This window comes from Nematostella vectensis, chromosome 2 (genome assembly GCF_932526225.1).
Source record: "Nematostella vectensis chromosome 2, jaNemVect1.1, whole genome shotgun sequence".
In the NCBI taxonomy this organism is placed as follows: Eukaryota; Metazoa; Cnidaria; class Anthozoa; order Actiniaria; family Edwardsiidae; genus Nematostella; species Nematostella vectensis.
In genome coordinates, this window is record NC_064035.1 from 21,136,107 (window position 1) to 21,153,300 (window position 17,194).

At 41.4% G+C, this 17,194-nt stretch overlaps 1 protein-coding gene across 1 annotated transcript in view; it reads left to right on the forward strand.

Moving 5' to 3' along the window:
• The window catches only part of LOC116618928 (dnaJ homolog subfamily C member 13-like), a 56,177-nt gene that overhangs the window by 17,626 nt on the left and 21,357 nt on the right, over window positions 1-17,194 (forward strand). Inside the window, exons 17-50 of the mRNA XM_048723344.1 lie at window positions 170-375; window positions 616-723; window positions 968-1,041; window positions 1,851-1,900; window positions 1,973-2,004; window positions 2,374-2,430; window positions 2,823-2,944; window positions 3,239-3,314; window positions 3,554-3,592; window positions 3,708-3,764; window positions 4,354-4,446; window positions 4,717-4,796; window positions 5,362-5,407; window positions 5,717-5,776; window positions 6,048-6,193; window positions 6,918-6,993; window positions 7,562-7,645; window positions 7,947-8,009; window positions 8,945-9,046; window positions 9,438-9,542; window positions 9,744-9,946; window positions 10,205-10,289; window positions 10,510-10,575; window positions 10,958-11,046; window positions 11,240-11,285; window positions 11,983-12,064; window positions 12,542-12,614; window positions 13,109-13,190; window positions 13,258-13,377; window positions 13,897-14,012; window positions 14,225-14,306; window positions 14,957-15,092; window positions 15,481-15,665; window positions 16,265-16,339. Of these exons, the coding sequence (XP_048579301.1) occupies window positions 170-375; window positions 616-723; window positions 968-1,041; window positions 1,851-1,900; window positions 1,973-2,004; window positions 2,374-2,430; window positions 2,823-2,944; window positions 3,239-3,314; window positions 3,554-3,592; window positions 3,708-3,764; window positions 4,354-4,446; window positions 4,717-4,796; window positions 5,362-5,407; window positions 5,717-5,776; window positions 6,048-6,193; window positions 6,918-6,993; window positions 7,562-7,645; window positions 7,947-8,009; window positions 8,945-9,046; window positions 9,438-9,542; window positions 9,744-9,946; window positions 10,205-10,289; window positions 10,510-10,575; window positions 10,958-11,046; window positions 11,240-11,285; window positions 11,983-12,064; window positions 12,542-12,614; window positions 13,109-13,190; window positions 13,258-13,377; window positions 13,897-14,012; window positions 14,225-14,306; window positions 14,957-15,092; window positions 15,481-15,665; window positions 16,265-16,339 (3,116 nt within the window). The remainder of the gene's footprint in view (window positions 1-169; window positions 376-615; window positions 724-967; window positions 1,042-1,850; window positions 1,901-1,972; window positions 2,005-2,373; window positions 2,431-2,822; window positions 2,945-3,238; window positions 3,315-3,553; window positions 3,593-3,707; window positions 3,765-4,353; window positions 4,447-4,716; window positions 4,797-5,361; window positions 5,408-5,716; window positions 5,777-6,047; window positions 6,194-6,917; window positions 6,994-7,561; window positions 7,646-7,946; window positions 8,010-8,944; window positions 9,047-9,437; window positions 9,543-9,743; window positions 9,947-10,204; window positions 10,290-10,509; window positions 10,576-10,957; window positions 11,047-11,239; window positions 11,286-11,982; window positions 12,065-12,541; window positions 12,615-13,108; window positions 13,191-13,257; window positions 13,378-13,896; window positions 14,013-14,224; window positions 14,307-14,956; window positions 15,093-15,480; window positions 15,666-16,264; window positions 16,340-17,194) is intronic.

Consider the following 17,194-nt stretch of genomic DNA (forward strand, 5'->3'; position numbering starts at 1 on the left):
GATGGTGATGGTGATGGTGATGGTGATGGTGATGGTGATGGTGATGGTGATGGTGATGGTGATGGTGATGGTGATGGTGATGGTGATGGTGATGGTGATGGTGATGGTGATGGTGATGGTGATGACAGTGACAGTGATGGTGGTGAGCAAGATGACACTTATTCTATAGGGGATCAAAACACTATCAGTATAGAGGAGCTAGAGGCCCAGTTCCATGCCTTACGAAGACTGGTGGCCTCAAAAGCCGGCTTTGAATCATTCACCACGCTGCCAAAGTTCCGGGACAAGCTTGGTGTGAAGGTTGTGAAAGCACTGAAGAGGAATGATGATGGAGTCACCCATGCCGCTATTGACATGCTGTGTGCGCTCATGCAGGTGACCATCTTTTACAGCAAATGTGACCAAGCCTTCCTGTGCCTCGTTGCACACATTACGCTTTTACTCTACCCTTTTAGCTTTTTTTTCTTCTCACGCCAAGTCCTTGCTGTGGACCAGATATTGCCCTTACTATCCTGTATTATATCTTATTTTCAATATTCTTCTTCTTTTTACCTTCTTACAACAGCTGAAATAATCTCACTGAAGTAATGTGCTTTTGTTCAATGTAACTAACAGCCAATGCATGACAACTATGATCTCCGCCAAGAACAAATGAATAAGTCATCTTTACTGTCTTCCCGGAAGTTTCTTGGGACTCTTCTCGAAATCTTTAGTACTCATGTGGTAAGTAATGGACCTTTGTAACTATACTTCAAAGCCATGCTGATAAGATGATCATACAGCTTAGAGACCGAGCGAAGTAGCCCCTAGGAAACGTTAGTTCGAGTTAGAGGGGAGTTAACGTCATCATATTAATGTTATTTGGGTTTCACTGTATGCTATAATAGACCCCTTTTGCAGTAAGTATCAGTACTTGGATACACATGTTTTGTGGTTATTATTTGCGACCATTGTGTTTGTATCTTAGAATCGCAGCACTGGTGCTTTAGTGATCTGCGCACTGCTGGATTTCCTCACTTTTGCCCTGTGCCCCCCCTACAGGTATGTCAGCACATTCTTTAAAGTGTTTCTGTCAGCCGCCATTTTGTCATCCTAGCCAAACGCCAACTGTGAGAAAAAATCCATTCCTATCTGATGCTGATTTGAGGAAAATTTTGCGATATTTTCTATCGAATTTGGTAGAGTTTAAAACCTTTTAAATGATTATTTCGAAATGTCATCCCCTAATTTGTCTTCCAATGTCGAATAAAGAGAGCAGCAAGGTGTGGCTGTCAAGGGCTCTTTAAATCTCAGTCACGTGTTCTTTTTACCCTCAAGAAGAACTGAATCAAACATGCCGCTAAATTGCACAAAGAAGCATCCACTTCCATCAGCAAATTCAAGAGATTCCTTTCTAGACGTTTTGTAAAAGTCCCTTTCGTTACAAATCGCCTAGCTACGGTCCATTAATTCTCATCTCCCGAGCAATGAGGATATGTGCCAAGTTTGCTTAACCCAGCAGACTAAGCCTCGCAAGCTGTAAGAACAAGTGACCACCAGAAGATAAAAGTTTGGCTTGAAGGCCCACAACAGAGCAAGAACCCTTCAAGTTCCTTACGGTAGCTGCATCCCAGGCTTCAATTGCTGGTTGTTATTTTGGTCTTTGAAATAGACCCTTGTAAATTCACAAAAATAACAGCAATGGTGCGGGATTACATATATTTGATTTGAAGTAAATATTTGCTAATGGAAGTGGGTGCTTTGAATAAAATGGATTGTAGAATGGAATTTTCCACAGCATTTGTATTTAATGAATGATTTTGTTGAGCCGAGAGTCTAGATGCCAGTTTATTTTTATTTTATATTTTTAGTGAAACGACCGAAGGAAACCAGTTTGACACTCTTCTTGAAATGGTGGCAGGTATGTTGATAGTTTTAGTCTTACATACATTTTATTAGTGTTTTTTTTTCTTATTACGCTGTTATCTTCTAGACTTGGGGCGAAGCATCTTCAAGCTGTTCCAGGTTCGTATGTGCTTATAACCATTTAAAACAATCGGCCTTAAGATTGAATAAGACAAGCATTCCGATTTATTTTTTTATTAAATTCGCGTTCTAGGTCGTCTGCTTAGCAGTCAGCCTTTGTGTCCCGCACGCCTTCCCCACAAGGTTTGGCACTAAGAGCCGCTGCTATAAGCATACGGTCTAGGCCATGCCATAGCGATGATTTTTCAATTTGCAGCAATATAAAATTGCTAATTGTTTCATATAGTTCCATCTTTAAAAATTGTGTGGACGTTAAAGTCCAAATGTTATATATATATTATCTGACTGTATTGATTTGTCAGTTGCGAGGTCTCTTTAGATGTTATTTTCTTCTTTTCTAAACTTTAGCACCCCTCTATGGCTATCGTCAAAGGGGCGGGGATGGTGATGAAAGCAGTGATTGAGGTGGGCCTTCCATCAATAGCAACAAAGATCATCACACCATGCACTTGCTCTGTACATGCCTTAGTCCTACTTTCTCAGGATGCCAACTGAGGTTGAATCTTGGTTGCCTTTTCGTGCGGTTACACAAGCTCTTTTTCACTTATTAGCGAGGAGTCAGGCGCCCTAGTCTCTTGATTGAAATAGGTATTTTGAAATACTCTGTTTACTTCCCAGTGTTCTGATGGAAATAGGTGGTTTGAAATACACTATTTACTCCCCATTGTTTGGATGGAAATAGGTTGTTTGAAATACTCTGCTTCTCCCCAGTGTGTTTTAGAAATGTGCCTTTTACCGCCCGCTTACAGTCGTGTCCATCAGAGAGGAGTTTACTGACTATACTTTGTCCTCCGTAGGAAGGTGATGCTGAGATCGCCGCCAAGATGCAAGATCTTTCCCTAGCAGAGGGAGCACTTCCTCGTCATCTCCACACAGCACTCTTCACTCAGAGCAGAGACAATCGGCTTCTTACCAACAGGTAACACAACATTTTAGAACCTAGACGCATTAGGGTGCATTCATGATGATGACGATGAAGACTCGATACACTCGATACACAGTACACATGACTCTCATTTGGTTTAATGTATTGTATATTTTCTTTATTGTATTTATTTATCACCTTTAGACCTATGGAAACTTCAAAGCTCGTTCCTATGGGAGCACAACGTTTCTAGATCAATGTCTTGTGTTTTTATCATTCACGTTCGTTTGACCACACCATCGATGCGTGTGACTACGGTGTTAATTGTCGTTTGTTGTCGTTTGACAGGCAGCTTAGTCGACACTTGGTTGGTCTGTGGGTGACAGGTCATCCCACGGCCATGGGGCTTCTCAAGAGAGTTATGGTGAGCAAGACTCTTTACACTTAAGCCCTTGGGTTTCTTTTCCTCCTTATAGTTGAGCACATAATTGCTTGTCGTTACACACTTTGAACAATATTTCTAATTTTGAAAAATACACATTCATCATTTGCATATTCTTCTGTGTATTGTACTCTTACTGAATAACGTTGAGACCCTTACCTTGGATGTATCGTGTGTTTATGTAATGTTCCTAAATAACGAGCTTTGTTGTTTGTTTTCAGCCTGTCGGTCTTCTGAACTACCTGGAAAGCGATGAACCGGTAATTGTTATGTCATAAAAATTAAGTTTGTGTTTATGAAAAATCGTGCAAAAAGTCTTATTTTAGGCGTCAGGCTTTTGTAATTCGGCTGTCTTAGTCTTGGAACATTCTTCAGGTGCCAGAGTCGGAGCTGGATAAACTTCATGTGCGCGATAATGTCAAGCTAGCAGAGGTAAGTGACCATCTCCAAAATATTAAATATTATTATATCTCTGTTTTTGACGACGACAACGATTTCACAGATCACGCTAACAACTTGTTATAACCCCTTCCCTCCACCCTTGACATCTGCTTGACACATAACAAGTTTAGTTGTCATATGATGTTTCGGCGTGAGGGTAGTTTTACTTCACTGATGTCACGTAACCATCTTATTGCACCCCACTTGAAATACATTACACAGACAAGTTTTGTTGTCATACGATGTTTCTTTAATAAAATATAAATTTTTTTTTTTAATTTTCATGACGTCAGCATATTTTTGCTTCTAGTAACGTCATCGATTTCGTCACATATAACCTGACCATAGTTTTGCACCTCCCTTGACACATACATGACACCTGCCAAGTTTGGTCATACAGTGCTTTTAAGGGACGGACGGACATGGTATTGGTATGGGGCTCCGCTCACGCGGCGCTTCACGCCGCGTGGGAGCTCCACTATAAACAATTGAGAGTTTGCCATATATGGCTGCCCTTGGCAAAAGTAAATAGCTTGATCCAATACAACGAGTACCAAATGAATGTTGGATGTGTTGGCAGGACTCGTCTAAACCCAAGAAGAACCTGTACAAGGTTCAGCTCGAGACCGTGTTGACGCACTGGAGAACCAAGATTGGTCTAAAGTCCAAGGAGGTAAGAGCATGACCTGAGCACATGAACATCGCAAATTCATCGACATTTTTTAAAACATTTCTAAACACCTTCATCAACACAACTAAGACATCCCATAGGATCCAGAAAGCAAAGATAAACGTTTCAGTCACTTGACTGTTTAATTTACTAATCAGAAGAAACATCCAAGAATGTAGTGTGAAATTCGATCCATCCTGTCTTTGTGGTTTGGCGGTCTTAGTGTTCTTTTCACCTATTAAAATCGGTCTACTGAAATGTCCTGCTTCGTAGGTGAACCAAAAACCTGTGGTGCTGAGAAAAAGAAGACAGAGGATTAAAAGCGATGCCAACTGGGAACTGTTCTACTACAAGTAATGTTTAGAAAGTCTATATCTCTTTATGAATCAGGGCGCCTCTTGCACGGTTGTGAATTATTCATGGCCTAAGCAATTACGAGAAAATATTAAATTTACCGACGAATATCTGTAATTTATTTTATTTCTGCTAGTTGCAGTTTCCTGAATGAACGTTTAAAATCCCTTTTCATCCGTTCGAGGGCCCCTTTATCGCAAGGCTTTGGGTAGTGGAACCTCGATATAACGTTTATGGCAAGGGATAATAGAAGTTATTCTTATGCACTAGTATTTTCATGTGGCGGTCACCTATAGGCCACCTTTCATGGTCCCGATAGTGGCCGCACAATAAAGGTGCCACTGTTTAGAGACCTTATATATCTAATATATCTGTTGGGCCCTGAATTTTGATCTTTATACATCTTTCATATTTATGTTGAGGCTCCCCTAAATCGATCGATTTGTGCTCCATTTTCTGCAACGTACACTGCATACGACACAGTTTTCATGTGATTATTATTGGATGGTGATTGCATAAGAATTGCTGTTTGGGCATTGTTAAGGTACCATTTCCTTAATCCAGGTTCAACCAAGACCATTCATCACCCAATCTAATTTGGAATTTCAAGGTATGTTAGCATTAATAGTGCACTTTATACTTATATACAAGGGAAAAACATGTATTCCCAAATTTAAATGTTTTCACATACTTTTGAGGCCACTGAGGATGTTAAAAACCGCTTTCAAGTTTGGCGTTGAAATTTTTTTTATGGCTATACCTTCAAACCTTCTCAGAACCCAAGTTTGGCTGATTACATGTGCAAACTTTTAGGCGGTAGATCTAACTTTGTTCCCAGTATGATGACCTTTAAGTATTATTATATTGTAGTGCATCCAGCTAATTCAGCCAATCCAGCTAATAGCCCTTTGGCTTTCAGACAAGGGAAGAGTTCCGAGAAGCACTTGAGAGCGAAATGCGAGGATTCTCTATGGACAAGGTTAGGATAATCTTGCCAATTCCTCGCAAATCCTTAAATACTTCTTTCTCTGAAAGGCAGTGTTGAGGTACCTATATATTGCATCCGCTTTACGAAGTCCTGAAATACTTTTTCTCTGAAAAGCAGTATTGAGGTACCTATATATAGGAACCACTGTACAAAGTCCTGATATACTTGTTTCTCTGTAAGGCTTGAGACACCTATATAAAGCGGCCACCGTTAGGTCGAGACACTGTATTGTCTCCAACTTGATTGTTTTACGGTTTGCCAGGATCTTGGTGGCAAGTTCACAATCTCATGGAATCACCAGGAGTTTGAAGTGCGGTACGAGTGCCTGAGTGAAGAGATCAAGATTGGCGACTACTACCTGCGACTGCTCCTGGAAGATGAGGAAGAAAAAACTGTTATACACAACTCGTAAGTTCTCATAACGATTATAAGATTCATATTTGCACCAAGTTTCTCTATGTGGGAGACCCGTACTGTGTTTTTGGCCCATTCCTAGCTATGTTGCCGAAGGGGAAGTGGTGTGCGGGGTCACTGTACCCATTTCTAGCTACGTGGCCGAGGGGGGAGGGGTGTGTGGGTTCACTGTGCCCATTCCTAGCTATGTGGCCGAAGGGGAAGGGGTGTGTGCGGCCACTGTGCCTATTCCTAGCTACGTGGCCGAGGGGGGAGCTGTGTGTGCGGTCACTGTGCCCATTCCTAGCTACCTGGCAGAGGGGGAAGGGGTGTGTGGGGTAACTTTGCCTATTCCTAGCTACTTGGCCGAGGAGGGAGAGGTGTGTGCGGTCACTGTGCCCATTCCTAGCTATGGGCCGAGGGGGAAGGGGTGTGTGCGGTCACTGTGCCCATTCCTAGCTACGTGGCCGAGGGGGGAGGGGTGTGTGCGGTCACTGTGCCCATTCCTAGCTACGTGGCCGAGGGGGAAGGGGTGTGTGCCTATTCCTAACTGCACGCCATGGAGAAGGGGAACATTCGACCCATGTGGCTTTTCCTCGCTACATGGCTGTGTTGACTCATAGCGTTGCCCTCCACACCACACCAAATTCTCCAGCAAGCATAAGTCTGACATTTAGGGTAAGTTGGCCATCATGTCACTTGATAATAAGTAATAGTAATAAAAAATGTTCTTTTTTAGAGTGGAGTTCTTCAATGATCTCTATCATCGTTTCCTCCTCACAACGAAGCCTTCCATGAAAGCCATGTGCTTACAGGTGACTACCCCTCCATCAAGATAGATCATCAAGATGTCTGTTGTATCTGATAGTTTCATGTAGTATTGCCACGACTTTTCTGTTCTGTTGTTTCATCCGTTATCCTCGGTGCCTGTGCCCCTCGCGCTAGTCGACATAAGCGTGACCCTGAAAGCCGAAGGGTGAAGCGCTTTGTTGTTGAGTGCCCTAAAATAATTTCATTGGAATACCCAGGGTATTTTTGTGTTTTTCTTCAGTGGTTTTTCGCTTGTTTATTTGTACTTTTTGAACCCAGACTTCACGGTAAGTTATAGAATAGTAGTAGCGGCCAACCTCTGTCAAACGGCATCTTCACCATTGCCTAATATATAGATTAATTAATTAGTCTTGCACTTGGCTACATATCCAACTTTCATGGTCCCAGAGTACGACTGTAACAATAGCCTAACGTAGATGGAGAACCCGTGGCATAAGGTTTTAAAGCCGTTTAGGCTCTGAGATCTAGGGAAGACTATAGAAGCGGGTAAAATCGCTCCTGCTACCTTTGCACTTTCTCGTCGCACCTGAAATGCGTTTCTGTCTGTCTCAGGCTATGACAAAGGTATATAGCAAGTGCTTTGAGGAGATTGGGGCCTTCAACGACACTCGCTACATTGTTGGCATGCTCGAAAAGGTATCTCTTAATCAATCGAAGGTGGAAATTAAAGATAAGATATCTCTCTTAATAAATTGAAGGTGGAAGTGAATGATTATGAGTGTCGTCTATGAAAATATACCCATAGAAATTTGCTCAGAAAAGGAAGCCTGTTCACTTCAAACTGATTTGTAAATAGTAATGTATTGTCAAAGTGCTATTATTGATGTTGATGTTTAATACTAATTGAATAGATATATTTCGCATGCTCAGGTTTGTCGTTTAGCGACTGTGTGACTCGAGCTGGTGCAAGTGTGTATCTTTTATTTTGTTGTTGTAGTCAAGTGACAAGTTAGAGAGAGATCGCTTGCTGTACTTTGTCAATGCGCTGATCAAGAACAAGGTTAGATTAAGTGCACTTCTCATTAGGTATACCCCCCTTGTTATTAGATACACCCTCCCTTGTTATTAGATACACCCTCCCTTGTTATTAGATACACCCTCCTTGTTATTAGATACACCCTCCCTTGTTATAAGATACACCCTCCCTTGTTATAAGATACACCCTCCCTTGTTATTAGATACACCCTCCCTTGTTATTAGATACACCCTCCTTGTTATTAGATACACCCTCCCTTGTTATTAGATACACCCTCCCTTGTCATTTGATACACCCTCCCTTGTTATTAGATGCTCCCTCCCTTGTTATTAGATGCACCCTCTTTTGTTATTAGATACATCCCCCTTGTTATAAGATACATCCTTCCTTGTTATTAGATACACCCTCCCTTGTTATTAGATCACGGGAATTAGGATACTTTGTCAGCGATTTCTTAATAAAATCAACAAAAATGCATTCCCAATTGTGTTAAATATTGTATTCAGCGAATAAAATATCTCTAACCTTTGTGCGAAATGTCTCCTGCCTCCCGATTCAGCGAAATCCTTTCTCGTTATATTTTTATTTCTCTTGTCTAAAAACCCACACGATCGTTGTTTTTAATTTTCAACTCTCGAAACATTTTTACGGTACTGGGTAACCATAGCCTCTTGAGTGTTCGTGACTAGCCCGAACGCTCTCCGAACCTAACTTCGTATTTAGGTTCTATATAAAATAGGAAGGGAGTGAAACAACGCTTGATTCCATTGTTCCAAAACCTGCCTTGTTACGGCCAATGTTGTGATGTTCGTATGGGACATGATTGATGAGTGACAGACAAGAATCGCGTCTCGGCGGCGGCGGCGAGATATAAGTTCAAAGAGAAAGTTGAAAACAACGATCGCGTGGGTTTTTCCTTAGTGTAAGTAATGGCATTTGATGTTTTGTATCTTGCTCAGCGGAACGTGAAGGAAATGCTTGATGTTGGTGGTGTTCGCGTGCTGGTCGATCTGCTAACGCTTGCCCACCTACACACGACACGAGCCACCGTGCCACTCCAGGTAACTACGTACTATCAAGAGACTGGATACCATAAATTATTACTACGTACTAACAAGAGACGCCATAGATTATTACATAGAATAGACGGACCAGGATGTGTGGACAAATACGCTATTCTGTTGTTCCTGGCTAACAATGGTCCTTCTTCCATTTGTGTGTTCTTTTGAATTATAAAGCCAGCATAGTGCTTTGAAAGCACAATAGTGTAACCCCGCTGAAAGCACACCATGCTATTAAAGTCCCTAAGAAATCCTTACCTGCATAAAAGCACCCCGTGTAAGCCGTTAACAAGGCTCTACTGCACTGCACTCTTGCCCCTAAGCAGTGAAGGTTATTTCTTGTTCAGGTAATATATTTATTTGGAATGTTCCCTTTTATCCTTTTTCTCAGACGACCATGATTGAGGCATCCCCTGACTCGTCCATGGACGGTGAGAAAGAGTGGTACTATGGTAACAAGGAGAAGGAGCGACTTGGGCCGTTTGGTCTTTCTGAGGTGGGCTAGGCTGCCTTAGACACTCGAAGACCGATTTTCGTTACGCTGTTTTCTTTTTTTTTTTTTAGTTTCCCCACCTTTAATGACATTGAATAAACTATTACGAATTTTTCTTTGTATGTTCACTTTGACTCCATGCGCGGCGTGGAGCGCACTGGCTCTGCTTTAAACTAAAATCGAGCACCGCATTGTTGTATGTAGATGAGGGAGATGTGGGCAGAAGGCACGTTGCGCCCCGAGACCAAGTGCTGGGCCCAGGGGATGGATGGCTGGCGACCGCTACACACCATTGCACAACTCAAGTGGTCGCTCATGGCTACTAGTAGCCCGGTTATGAACGAGACAGACATGGCTGTGCTGATACTCAACATGCTCATCCGAATGTGCGAATACTATCCCAGCAGGTGAACAGCAAGGGCACTGGAACCTTGTCTTTAGGGACACAAAAACGGTTCATAACAAGACTGTTCTTGATAACGGGGTGCTCTTATTAAGCGGATATCCCTCTTTCATCAGAACTTTGAATACTGCCCTAGATAACAAGGGTTCCGTGAGCGGTGTTCTTCTCGCTCTTGTCATGATACCGTATCTTAAAATTTTAACAGTAACAAATGCGTGGTTTATTAGCAACCTTTAACCTGTTATCATATTTTCTTTTCCAGGGACTCCGATGGCGCTATTGTTCGCCCTCTTCCACGAGTAAAGCGAATGCTGTCGGAAACCACTTGTCTACCACATGTGGTACAGGTATGAATGCTCTGAAAATATATGGCATCTTATGCCGCATATGGATGTGGGGTTTGATAGCATCAAGAAACTTTTTTTAAGATATATTTTTATAAAATCCATTGGATAAATCAATCATTTACACCGCGATAAATCCTTGGTATCATGGGTTTTATCATGGCCTTTTCTTCTTATTAGACAATGTGTAATGTGTATTTGTTTTCGTTCTTGTTTCTTCCAGCTCCTTATGACTTTTGATCCTGTGATTGTAGAGAAGGTCGCCATTCTTCTCAGTGACATCATGCTGGTCAGTGCATCTTTTGAAATTCTTTCTTGTATTTTTTTTATTTCTCTGACTTGAGCGGATGTTTTCACAAACAACTGTATCTAATGTGAATTATCTATCTAATGTGAATTATCTATATAATGTGAATTATCTATCTAATGTGAATTATATCAGTAAGCCTCCAGTTACGCGTCCCCCACAAGTCCCCCACAAGTCGAACCGTTTTTCACAGTCTGTTCTTGAACAGCTGCTTTTTGCGACGGCAAGCACATGTGTATATGTTCGAGAGCATTACTGTTTGTGCAAACAAGACCTGTTCTGTGTTCTGTTGAGAGATCCGTGGTGAATCTTGTATTATGTGGAGGGCTAGATGGCCCCCATTTAACTGGTACTTGTCTTGCAGGACAACCCAATTCTACCGAGACTGTACCTCACTGGCACGTTCTTCTTCATTATGATGTACACTGGCTCTAATGTGCTTCCCATCGGCAGGTGAGTACAGCATGCTCTTCCCATTTTTTTTTTCTTGTAGTCTGCGTCTACTTCAAATTATCCCACTGTTTTTACCTTGATAGAAAAGAATTGATTAGTTCTAAAAGCAAGTCTATTTTTTTTTCTAGAGATTGGTGCTTTCTAGTCTTTCTAGTACCACATCAGCATCTGAAACAATTTATTGTTTTTGCAGATTTTTACAAGATACGCACACCAAGCAAGCGTTTAGGACAGATGAGGTAGCCCCATAATCTTACAATGGAAAAGGTTTTATAATCGATTAATTATGAGCCTTGGTCACGTTTAAAAACAGCTGGCTGCGATGAAGATTGCAATCGTTTCGCAATCAATCCTTTCTTACATTTCCAGTAGTGTATAGATTAATAAATGTGGAAGTGGTATACAGTACAATGTTTGTGGCTTGGCGCTGTTGCATTTTTAACTTGAAGATTTCCAGCCCTCTTGCTGCGTTATGCACTATCAAGCAAACCTACCTGGATACCATGGATGGTCAGCGTCAATTGAGATTTCATGAGATTTCATCTCCCAGCATTAACCTCTAGTCAAATTTTGACTGTGTACCTTATGTACCTTTGTTCTTGTTTTTCTTTTCTTTTCTTTTATTTGTAATTCTTTTGATACAATTATACATCACTATTGCACCAGTTCAAGCTTAAAGCCTCATTGTCACCAGTTTACTTCCGGAGGGCCGACGGAAACATCAGCCATTAAAAGACAATAGAATCAATTAGAATCCGCAGTGTTTGACAGGCCATCCGCTCTAAATTATCAATCACACCCTGAAAGAAACTTCCAATAGACATACTGCTTTCACAATTTTGAAATATTTTCCCCCTTTCCGTTAAAATTCATCGGAGATTGTTACGTAATCGACCGGATGTAAACTGGTGACTATCATCTGAATTATTGTTGCAGAATGAACAGTGTGAGCTGGTCCAGCGAAGCATCCTGGGTAACATTCTTCCTGAAGCTATGGTGTGCTACCTCGAAAACCACGGTAAGATGACTGACCGAGTAAGATGACTGACCACGGTAAGATGGCTGACCACAATAAGATAACTGACCACAATAAGATCACTGACTACGGTAAGATGACTGACCACAGTAAGATGACTGACCATGGTAAGATGACTGACCAAATGATTGACGATGGTAAGATGACTGACCACTGTAAGATGGCTGACCACTGTAAGATGACTGACCATGGTAAGATGGCTGACCAGATGATTGACGATGGTAAGATAACTGACTGTGGTAACATGTCTGACCACAGTGAAGTGACTGACCACGGTAAGATGTCTGACCAGGGTAAGATGACTGACGATGATAAAATGACTGTTCTCATTAGACTGAGGTTAGCTGACCTCATTACCATGGTAGACTGAGGTCTCTCTACATCTATAAACTTACCGTATATTACTTCTCATTATCTTATACACCGTTAATAGTTAATTCTGTATCTCTTTGGGTGTAGGAGCCGAAAAGTTTGCCCAGATTTTCTTGGGTGAGTTTGACACACCGGAAGCTATTTGGAATAGTGAAATGAGGTGAGATGCTTACAATTCGGTATCTATGTAGTGTTCTCCAGCGTTCTGATTAAGGTAGTGGCACAGTTGGCAGAATGTCGCTGTGCCATTGACTCTCACCGCTGGGTTCCGGGTTTGATTCCCGGTTCCGACGTGAGTTGAGTTAGTTGGCTTCGCCTGTGCTCCCAGGGTTTTTCTAACCGCTGCGGTCCTTAGGGACTTTTCTAGGTTAGGTCTCGAAGGATCGAATTTAGTGCGGTGAGTTGGTTGAATTTATTTCTCCTGTGTTTCAAGTCCTTCGGAAGAGACACAAAACCGAGGTCCTGTACCGTAACACTTGACTCATTTAAAGGGGACATTAAAGAACCTGTGTATTACTCGTAAGAGTAGGTAATTGCTTCCGGTTTTATTGCCTAGCTATCCCTCACCATCATCTTCGTCGTCATCATCATCACCACCATTATCAACAACAACAACTAAGTCATTTTCGCCTCTCTCATTTCTGCGTCTAACAGGCGAATGATGATAGAGAAGATAGCTGCTCATTTAGCCGACTTTACACCTCGCTTGCAGAGCAACACCCGTGCACTGTACCAGGTGAGTTTTCTTTTAATAACTAGAAGCTGAATGATCAGTGAATTCCTAACATTCTTGTCTTGTTTAGTATTGCCCAATCCCCGCTATATCGTACCCACAACTGGAGAACGAGCTGTTCTGTAACATCTACTACTTGCGACACCTGTGTGATACGCAGAAGTTCCCAGACTGGCCAATACGTGACCCGGTAAGCAAGGTCTTGCATAGCAGCACTTGTTGGCATGCGACAACAGCGAAATACCAAGAGCAATACGTGAAATACCAAAAGCAATACGTGAAATACCAAAAGCAATACGTGAAATACCAAGAGCAATACGTGAAATACCAAAAGCAATACGTGAAATACCAAAAGCAATACGTGAAATACCAAGAGCAATACGTGAAATACCAAAAGCAATACGTTATAAAAGTAGCAAGCATGCACGCATATTAAATAAATAGCGAGCCAAAACCCTTATTTTGTGGGATGATTCAGAGGCCCTGAAAGAAATCACCACAAAGTTCCTTACCTGCTATGTACTTGGTAACCCGGTCAACGCGCAAGTGTATGACAAAAACATTCTTTGCTACAGAATCCCAACAAACATGCATGTGTATGATAGCAGTAGAAATCACGACCAAGTCCCATACTTTCTGGTCAATTGTAGCGCACATTTGTATTACTGCAAATGCATTACTACAAAGTGACATACTTTTATTTCTCTAGATTCGCCTGTTGAAGGACCTCTTGGAGACGTGGAAGAAAGAGGTTGAGAAAAAGCCGTCAACCATGTCTATCGACGAAGCCTATGAAACGCTAAAGCTGAAACAGGACATTTCAGGGTATGGTAAAGCCTACTGTATCCCATTATCATGACCCACTCCTCGGGTGAAAGAGACCCTGGTCCAAGACCCTGTCTTCCTGGGTTTCAAGAAATGCTTTTAACTAGTGGAAGGTTTTGATCCCTTTGGTGCAGCATAAAAAAAAACTCTAGTTCGGCTGTTTTTTGTGACTCATTTCTGTAGTTGCTAAAACACGTCCCCATTTTCTTCAGGGCCTTGGACGAAAGCAAGATCAGGAAGGCATACTTTCGACTAGCACAGAAGTACCATCCTGACAAGAACCCGGACGGCAGGGTCAGTAAATATCCGGTTATGATCTGGTCAAAAGAGCCTTTTGACTTTATTTGACTAACAGAGCCTTTTGACTTTATTTGACTAACAGAGCCTTTTGACTTTGCTTGACCGTTAGAGCGGTTTTACTTTGGCTAGGAGAACTATTTGAAGAGCCCTTTAATTCTGTCTATAAGAGCCTTTTTACTTTGAGAATAAGATACTTTTTACTTTGGCTATAGGAGCTATTTTACGTTGACTCTAAGAACTATTTTACTTCGACTAACAGAGCCGTTTGACTTGTCTAACAGAGCACTTTTACTTCGTCTAACAGAGCCATTTTAATTCGGCTAACAGAGCCTTTTTACTTCGGCTGAAAGAGCCCTTTTACTTCGGCTAACAGAGCCTTTTTACTGTGGCTAACAGAGCCTTTACTTCGGCCGAAAGAGCCTTTTTACTTAAGCTAACAGAGCACTTTTACTCCCGCTAACAGAGCCTTTTTGCTTTGGCTAACAGAGCACTTTTACTTCCGCTAACAGTGCCTTTTTACTTTCGAGCCCCTTTTACTCTGACTAAAGAAGCTGAGTTACTTAGACGAACGCTTTGGACGACCATTGTAGGCGTTTGTTGTGTGTTGTGTTTAATAATGCAACCGTCATTATTGCCTTATGTAGGAAATCTTTGAGAAGGTGAACAAGGCATATGATTTCCTCTGCTCCAAGTCTGCACGCAAAGTGCAAGGGCCTGACCCTGAGAATATCGTCCTGATCCTTAAGGCGCAATCTATACTCTTCAACAAGCACAAACAAGGTAATACAGACCGTACCCAAAATATGTTTCCTTATATTTGAGGGGTACTCGATGCATTCCAAAAGAGTTATTTTAGCTTTACCTTTGGATGTATAGAAACAAAATTGTAAAATTTAAAATCTTCATCCGGTAGATAGAACGGATCGAACTGAATTGTGATTTGGATTGCATGAAAATTGCGCTTGGATTTCATTTCTTTTCAAATTTTCAAGAATTTTAGGTCACTGGGCAATACAAGCCAAGGCCGGTATTTAAACGTGGTGCCTCAAAAACGTATCAACTTTTCAATGAGTCTGAAACTTTTAGTTTTATCCCAAATTCAGGTTGCCTATGGTGTGCACTCTGTATTGTTGCCCGTCTGAATTATGAGCTTGTTGCCTTCTTGTAGATCTACAACCGTACAAGTATGCAGGGTATCCGATGCTCATCAAGACGATTCAGATGGAAACTAAAGACAATAAATTGTTCTCCAAGGAAGCGGCACTACTGCCAGCCGCCACAGAGCTGGCTTACCACACCATCAACTGCTCCGCACTCAACGCCGAGGAACTCAGAAGAGAAAGCGGTATCGAGGTGAGAACACTATTGATCAGTTATTTACAAATTGGCAGAAACCCTTACGTTACGATAAATAGTTATGTTAAATTACATACATCAGCGAAACACTTGTCGAGCACCTGCCGATTCATTACTGCAGTAACGATGATCCTTACGTTTTGTTGAATTGCATAGATTTGCAAAACCTGTTGAGCCATTACCATACCGAGAATCTCGTTTCGTTACGTACGTGCATTAGCCAAGTTAGACGCCATTAGCGATAATTCTTATGTTACGTTACGTTAGTTGTTGCATGTGCAGCTTGAGAGACACTTTTTCAGTCATTACCACATAAGCGAGATTTGAGCGCTTAGATTCGTTACGCTTCGCAACGTGCATTAGCGACACTTGAGAGCTGGAAATCTCTGGAATCATTATAATATTACCACACAATGCTACATTAGAGTTGCAGTCATGAACTCTTAAGAACGACATTTTAAGTAAATAATAATCACAGAACAAGGACAATCGTCTAAAATCAAGTCTAATCGTGTCTAGTGGGGCTTATGTATGACCGTAGTTCGCTCACCATGTGCTGACTGTTCGGACTGCCGTTGCCTACTGTTTTGCCAAAGGTTCTACAAGATGCATATAACCGATGCGTGACGGTCATCACATCGGGAACGAAGCCAGACGCTGTGCCAGTACAGGTAATACTTGTCATCTTTATTATCAACACCACCATCTGCACCACCAACAATACAATCATAATCAACACTACCATCAACACCATCATCGTCACCACCGTCAAAACCATCATTATCAACACCATCATCATCATCAACATCATCATCAACACCATCATCATCTACACCACCATCAACACCATCATAATCAACACCATCAACACCATCATAATCAACACCATGAACACCATCATCGTCACCACCACCACCATCATCATTATCAACACCATCATCATCATCACTAGCATCATCACCACCATCATCATCAACACCATCAACACCATCAACACCATCATTGTCACCGCCATCGCGGTCTACCCTAAGTTTTTTGGTAACAGAAAACAAAATTACATCTTCAGATTCATAACATAACAAAATATTGCAAAATATTTGTGTTGAGTTTGGGACAGAAAAATGAAAAGCCATACTGTATATCAGCGCATGCTGTAAAAGGGTCTCATTTTATCTATATCATGTTCCATCGAGCTATTTTATTAAGCTATTTCATTTCAAAGTTGCCATATGCAAATTTTGCTATAACGGCAAATGAATTTGATTGAGAAGCAATTCGCACAAAAAGAAAAACCCCTTAAAATCTTTTTTTACATATATGCAAAATTTTATTGAGATCGGGCGAGTGTGTACGTTCAGACAGTTTGATTATCTATAGAAAACGTTCTTGACGCTTTTTTTACATTTCTTGAGGTCCAATATGAATCTTAACCACTATTATTACAATTCCATTCGTTTGTCTTTGCTGTCATAATTAAAATCCTCATTAAAATCACCATTGTGTTGTCGTTCGTGATGGGTGGATCA